Source organism: Centruroides sculpturatus, unplaced genomic scaffold, assembly GCF_000671375.1.
Source record: "Centruroides sculpturatus isolate CEXI.00-Female unplaced genomic scaffold, Cexi_2.0 scaffold4449, whole genome shotgun sequence".
Classification (NCBI taxonomy): Eukaryota; Metazoa; Arthropoda; class Arachnida; order Scorpiones; family Buthidae; genus Centruroides; species Centruroides sculpturatus.
This window is the reverse complement of record NW_019388586.1, coordinates 1-6,664: the sequence shown is the minus strand read 5'-3', so window position 1 is coordinate 6,664 and position 6,664 is coordinate 1. Positions and strand designations below refer to the sequence as shown.

Sequence of the window (6,664 nt, the reverse complement as noted above, 5' to 3'; positions counted from 1 at the left end):
ACACAAATTGAAAAAAATATATTGTAATAAAAGAAACATTTTATTCATTGCAACAATAATATGCTATAATAATATCTACTACATATGCATGTGCCATGTCATGTTTCAATAAGAAATAAACAAAGCCACTTTCACATGGCACTCTCTCTCAAGGTCTTTTGTGTGGAGCACATGCATCTCATAATCACATCTTGCTCACTGTACCAAGCCTTGATGAATCATCATGTTAAATACAAACACATCACATCACATGCATTGGATCTACTTGACATTGATCAAATTTGAGATTTACAGATTAGTCTTCAAATATCAAAAAGGAAGACATGTAGGAGGACACTTTTCGAGGGAGGACAGAACTTAAAAAAGAAGGACTGTCCTCCCTAAAGGAGTATGATTGGTCACCTTAATTTAATTAATCATTCAGCAGTGACCGACAGATATATCTCTCAAGAGTGATCATATGGCACTGGTGAATGACGGAGATATCCGTAAAATTCTTTTGTGGATATCTTCATTATTCACCAGTTTTTGGCAACTACCACGAAAAAAAATTCACATAAAAAAAGGAATTATGTAACAATAAAAAAAGACTTTTCTTTCCTAGACATAACTGTTTACAAAATCTTTTTCCAAAACAGTAATGAAAAAAAACATGTGGAAAAATACTTTAAAAATCCCACATTTTTTCCCTTTTCCCATATTTATTCTCCACTGCTGGGGGTAGAACCATACCCGACTAGTCCACTGTTGAAAGGTTAAGTACTAAAAACTGTTAAGAACTTTTTCTTATAATTATTATTGTCATTTAGTTATAAAGTTAACATCAGTGAATACGTGTATATGAAATTGATTTCTCTTTTTTACTTTGAATAACATCAAAATAGAAAATCATTATATGTAAGGTAGTAGTCATAATGTTATTCAAGTTGCAATAGTTTTGAAAATATTTCCTTGTTTATTCAAACTTTTAGGTTTATTGTCATACATAACAATAAATTATAAAAAATAAATAATGGATGACTTTTTGCACAAGTGGATCAATAAATGATTATTTTTGTGTATATACAAAATGAAATTAATAAAATCTTAAAATCTGAAAGGCATATTTTAAAAAAGGTTTTATTAAGTTTTAAAATTAAGCATTCATTAATTTTTCAAAGTAAAACAGACTCCTAAATAATTTTGAAATGGTCTGTTTTATTTACAATCATCAGTCTTACATTTCTTAATAGCTAAATTTCAATAATAAAAACTGAAATTGAAGTAAGTTATTTGTTATGAATCAAAATTGTCTTGAATTGCTATTAATATAAATGTAATCAATGTTACATTTCACATGTATTAGTTATTATCAATAATGCATAATTTTGTTTCATTATATAATATACAGTGACTCCAGTTTACCAGACTTTTTAAAATTTTATAATAGCACTTGGGATGTAGAACCATTACAAACAAATATATTGGGTTGCATAAGCAAAAAGTTTGAGAAACACTGGTCTAGTGTCTTTACTTAACACTTCATTGTGATTTTAAAAAAGTATATTAAGATACTGTTTTGTATGTTGGCTTCAAAAGCTTTTTTAAATTATAAAATCTCATTTATATATTCATAAGCCTTATACACTAACATGAAAATATCCAAATAAAATATTGTGTAAAGGAATATACCACAGTTCAATAAATTGCAAACAATAAGAAATTATAATTTATTTATATTACACATTCTAGAGAATATACATATCTGATTATTTTAAATATAAATGTAAATCTATCTTCCAACGTTAATATTTAATTTAGAATTAACATTTCCAATTGGATCTCTGCAAGAAAAAAAAATTAATGAAAGTTTATTTTAAATAATAGAATGAACAAAAATTAATTTTAAATTATTTGAATAACTGTATATATAGTACAATATTGTACATATAGTAATTTGAATAATATTGTATTATACTGATATTGTTTAGAAATGACAGTTATTTAATCAGGTATTTTCTAAATTTTTATTAACTATAAAACTCCCAGTTAAACATTTCTATTATATACACGTAAATTACAAAACTGTTCATTTTATTGTAATAATTATATAGTATTCATCTCCATATACAGGGATATTTTGAAGTATATGTGTCAGATTTCTTCAAAAAGTTTTCCTATAAGTTTTTTGGATATACATTTTGATTGAATTTTCAAATCTCTCTCATTTTCGTTATTTTAAAAATATTTCTTATTAGATAATAAAATACTAAGATAATACTAATATTCTAATACCTGTAGAATATTTTCAAGACAATATATTTTGAAAATATTATGCAACTAGCAGGTAAGCCCAGCAATGTCCATGCAAAACATACCAACAAATATTAAGTTTATACGATTATTTTGTACTTCTAATCCTTCTATTATATTACATTATAGTACTTGATTTATATAATTACAAAAGTTATCTTATGTAAGGATTTATCACACTGAATGACCAATCTAACACATTTTTTAAATTCTTTCTTCCTCTACACAATTTAAAGAATTTTTAAAATATGTTAGATTGGTCACTTGGTGTGATAAACTCTTACATAAATCAAATACTATAATATAACAAACATTAAAATGAAAACGATATAAAGTTTGGTTATTTCAGCCTACCATTGTGATGTCACATTTATCACGATACTCAGATGGTACGAAATGGTACAATTTCAATGGTCAAGTAGACACCAATTGAAAATATGATATCTTAAATTTTTTCAGATATAATTTTTTTCTAATGTTAACTCTAAGAAACTACCATTCACAGGTGAATACCAAATGATAATATGACAATGAATGGAATATAGATAGAAATTAATTAATATATAGAAATCCAATCAATATTTAGGGGTGATATTTATAACATTATCTAAGTTATAAGTATGTTAATGTAAATGCTAAGTTTCATAGCAATTGGTCAAATGGCCTAGGTGTGCATAGTGAACAAACAAACATCCTCATTTATATACATAAATAAATAAAGTAATTACAGAATATATGTATAAACATTGTGAGTTTCTATATATATATGTAGATAATTTAAGTATTTTTGTTTTCTTTTTTGAACATATTAAAGGCTATTGTGAAACAAGATAAAAAAGCATATAAATTAAATTATAAATATTAATTTACAGTAGAGCATTGATTATCCAAATATTGATCAACCGAAACGTCAATTAACCGAAAGCTTTCCAGTCAGCAAATTTAAATTTCTGTTAGTGTTGTGGCACTGCAGTCTTTGGCTATGTCTTGGGCTACTCCAATATAATTTTTGTCGGTGCATGTGTTTTAGCTGGCAGCACTGGTGCAACCATGAGAGGGTACTTTAGGATGTGCCAGGATTTGAACAAATTTCAACATGGGATAGGTCAATATATTTTTTTGTACATAATCGGTTATCTGAAAAATCAATTTTCTGAACAACCCCAGTCCCCAACTGATGCGGATAATCGATGCTGTACTGTATTTATATTTCAGATAAATTTTTTAAATAGAATTCTTACTTTATATTAATACAATTACAATACAATAACTTACTTGTTACAATTAGTGTTGGGTCCATTGAATTGTTTTTAAATCAACTCCTTCCTGAACCATTTCCCAGAGAGGACTGTTGTTATATTTTTATAAAATAATTATGTTTTAGTATATTCATATATCAAAGTTAAAATAAAAGGACTTGTATTTGTAAATACCTCATTTCTCTCAGTCGTTTTATATGATAAACACATTTCTTCACAGTGTATTCTATTTCTTCTTCTGTGGTAAATCTACCAATACCAAATCTGTAAAAACATCATTAGTATTAAAATTCCTAATAATATTTCTTTTTTATCAGTTTATAAAAAAAAAACCCAAAAAATGTTACCTAATAGAAGAATGTGCAAGATCTTCATCTGCTCCAATTGCACGCAAGACATAAGAAGGCTCCAGAGAAGCAGAAGTGCAGGCACTGTTTATAAATAAATGATATTGCCTAATGCATATAATCTTATAAAATTTATAAATATTTAGATTAATGTTCATAATAATTCAAATATAGACATCCCCACTTAACACTTTCTCAGCAGAATGTGTTTTGGATTGTGTATCCAAACTTTACAGAACATACTTATCTCTTGATGCAAGACTTTTTGACCAGTGTTTATTTAAGAAAAATTTATATTTGTCCAAAACTTCAACATATCTCACAGGAAATGTCTCAAGTTAAAAGCCAAATACAATTATTTAGAATATTAGAATCATTTATAGACATTATCAAAAATGAATATCAAAAAATGGAATATGTGTCTTGAATAGAGATAATACAGTAGAGCCTCGATTATCTGACCCCCGATTAACAGACACCTCGGTTAACCGACCATCCTAGTCGGCAAATTTCAAATGTCCGCTGGTGATGTGGCACTACAATATTTGGCTATGTCTTGGCTACTTTAATATTATTTTTACGTGTTTTAGCTGGCAACACTCATTCGACCATGAAAGGGAGCCAGTATTTAAATGAGGCTTAATTTTCTAATTTTTAACAATACAATAGCGACGATTATTATTTTAAAAAAATTTTGTTAGGCTTAACATTGATGAAAATTCAACGCGAAGTAAGTTAATGGTGATATACTAATATACTAATTATATGGGATTTAATAATATACTACACTAATAATGGATTTTTTCATACTTTTCGGTTATCTGACTTTTCAATTATCCAACCAACCACAGTCTCCAATTGAGTCGGATAATCGAGGCTCTACTGTACTGGAAAAGGAAAATCAACACCTCCTATTGCAGAAAGCCTAAACACTCTTTGTGCCACTGATAATAATAAATCAATTCTCCAATTTACAGGAATGTTTGAAATTTGTTAAGGAATAAATAACACATTCCTGTCTTTTATTGTAAATTTTTGTCTACAGTTTTTAAAACAAATTTCTTTATTGTTGCATATTATTNGCGGGTAAAAGAAAAAGACAAGTGTTTGTAGGTCCTACACTACATTAAAAAAAAACTACAATTTCAGCGAGAATTACGGCCCACCCCAGAAAATGATAGCGGAAAAAGTGTTGAGCTGATCTGCAAAAAGAAATAAAAAGTAGAAACGTAGAAGCTGAAAATTCTGATCCTAAACAAAAAAAAAAGGTCAACATCTTCCTGTACCGAATGTTATAATTAAAGGAAGTTTCATACTTTATGTGTGTTGTTATTGTCGATTCTTCTGAAATTTTCACTTTAATCAACAATAATTTGTCTCAACAGAGAGAAAATTAAATACATAGATTTTAAAATCACTGATATAGTTTTAATATGGCCCTAGGGGGGGTCGCCAGAATTTTTTAACTTGTAAAGGGGTCGCGTATTCAAGAAGGTTGAAAAACACTGATCTATACAATCATGATGAAAATGCAGAGAACATAATAACAATTCACTTTCTAGTATACCCATATAACAAAAAGCACTCTGCGTTAGAGTCTGTTCCAGTTATTGCTATGCCATCTGTAAAATATCATATTATTTGAATCTTAGTATTGTGATCTAGAATAAATTAATACAGGAATTCTAAAAAATAACCATTTATGTTAATTTTGTTTAATTTACATAATTTAGTTTTAATTTTTTAAAAATGAAAATATAATTATTGCAGTTCAAAACAAGAAAAACATTCTTCTTGCAATTCACTCTATCAAAATGAAAACATTGTTATTAATGGAAAATGTGAAGGCATTCAAAATAACTTGTATGCTAATGAAATTGTAAGTATTGGCATAATGTAATTTAAATATAGTTTTTAAAAAATTTTAAATTAATAGGAGATCAAAATTTTTAGGAAAATCTGAAATCTCCTTTTGAAGAGGAGCCACTTTATCAGTTTTATATAAAAGATGTTAAAACTAGAGCTATGTTATGGCAGAAGGAGAAAAGTGAAGACCAGTCCAAAATGGAAAATTTATATGAAAATATAAATGAAGACAGACCTCAGCTGAAATCTCAGTTGTCGGCAATGGAATTGATTGAATATCACTCTTCTGGACAACGAACTTTATGGTGTGAAGTACCTGAGGTAAAATATTAAAATTATGATGCTATTTGTTTTGTTCTGTATACTTTTAATTAGAACTGTTATAATTTAAAGGTTCAGAAAAGTGGCATTCTGTCTACATTATCGATACAAGAACGCAGTTTGCAGGAAGCATTGTTTGAAGTTGTCACTTCAGAGGCTTCATATTTAAAAAGTCTAAATATTCTAATTGAACATTTTATTCGATGTCCTGAATTCTCAGATGAATTTTCTCCAAAATGTGTTTTGAACAGGCAGGAAAGACATACACTTTTTTCTGATGTTTTTCCTGTAAAAGAAGTTAGCGAAAGGTAAGGTAAAAATTACATTAAAATTGTATTATCTATTACAACAAATAGTCCAAAAATAGCTATTTATTAAATAAATTTTTCTGACAGGCTGTTGGCTGATTTAGAAAATCATTGGAAGGAGAATATAATGTTAATTGATGTCTGTGACATCTTGCATAATTATGCCTTAAGAGATTTTTCAGTTTACGTCAGATATTGTTCAAACCAAATACATCAAGAACGAAAACTTAAAGTTTTAAAGTAAGTTTATTTGAATGCAAATTTATTAATA

General features: G+C 27.6%; 2 protein-coding genes across 2 annotated transcripts; one reads left to right on the top strand and one right to left on the bottom strand.

Moving 5' to 3' along the window:
• Positions 1-1,745: 1,745 nt before the first annotated feature.
• On the bottom strand, positions 1,746-4,139 carry LOC111617006 (cysteine desulfurase, mitochondrial-like). The gene is made up of 5 exons (XM_023358352.1): positions 4,128-4,139; positions 3,899-4,020; positions 3,726-3,815; positions 3,568-3,640; positions 1,746-1,823 (listed from the first exon to the last, which is right to left on the bottom strand). Exons 1-4 carry the CDS (start codon positions 4,137-4,139, stop codon positions 3,577-3,579), a joined length of 288 nt encoding a protein of 95 aa, XP_023214120.1. The 3' UTR covers positions 1,746-1,823; positions 3,568-3,576.
• A 1,505-nt stretch (positions 4,140-5,644) lies between these two features.
• On the top strand, positions 5,645-6,633 carry LOC111617007 (ephexin-1-like; the record flags this gene model as incomplete). Its single annotated transcript, XM_023358353.1, has 4 exons — positions 5,645-5,777; positions 5,852-6,085; positions 6,158-6,393; positions 6,481-6,633. Coding segments are annotated over exons 2-4 (551 nt in total), but the record flags the coding sequence as incomplete, so codon positions are not given.
• Positions 6,634-6,664: the final 31 nt, after the last annotated feature.

Excerpts from the sequence above, each read along its gene's own strand:
- LOC111617006 (XM_023358352.1), bottom strand. Across the intron at positions 3,816-3,898 it reads CTTGCACATTCTTCTATTAG|ATTTGGTATTGGTAGATTTA; the intron begins GTAACATTTTTT and ends ATGTTTTTACAG. Across the intron at positions 3,641-3,725 it reads AAACGACTGAGAGAAATGAG|TCCTCTCTGGGAAATGGTTC; the intron begins GTATTTACAAAT and ends ATATAACAACAG.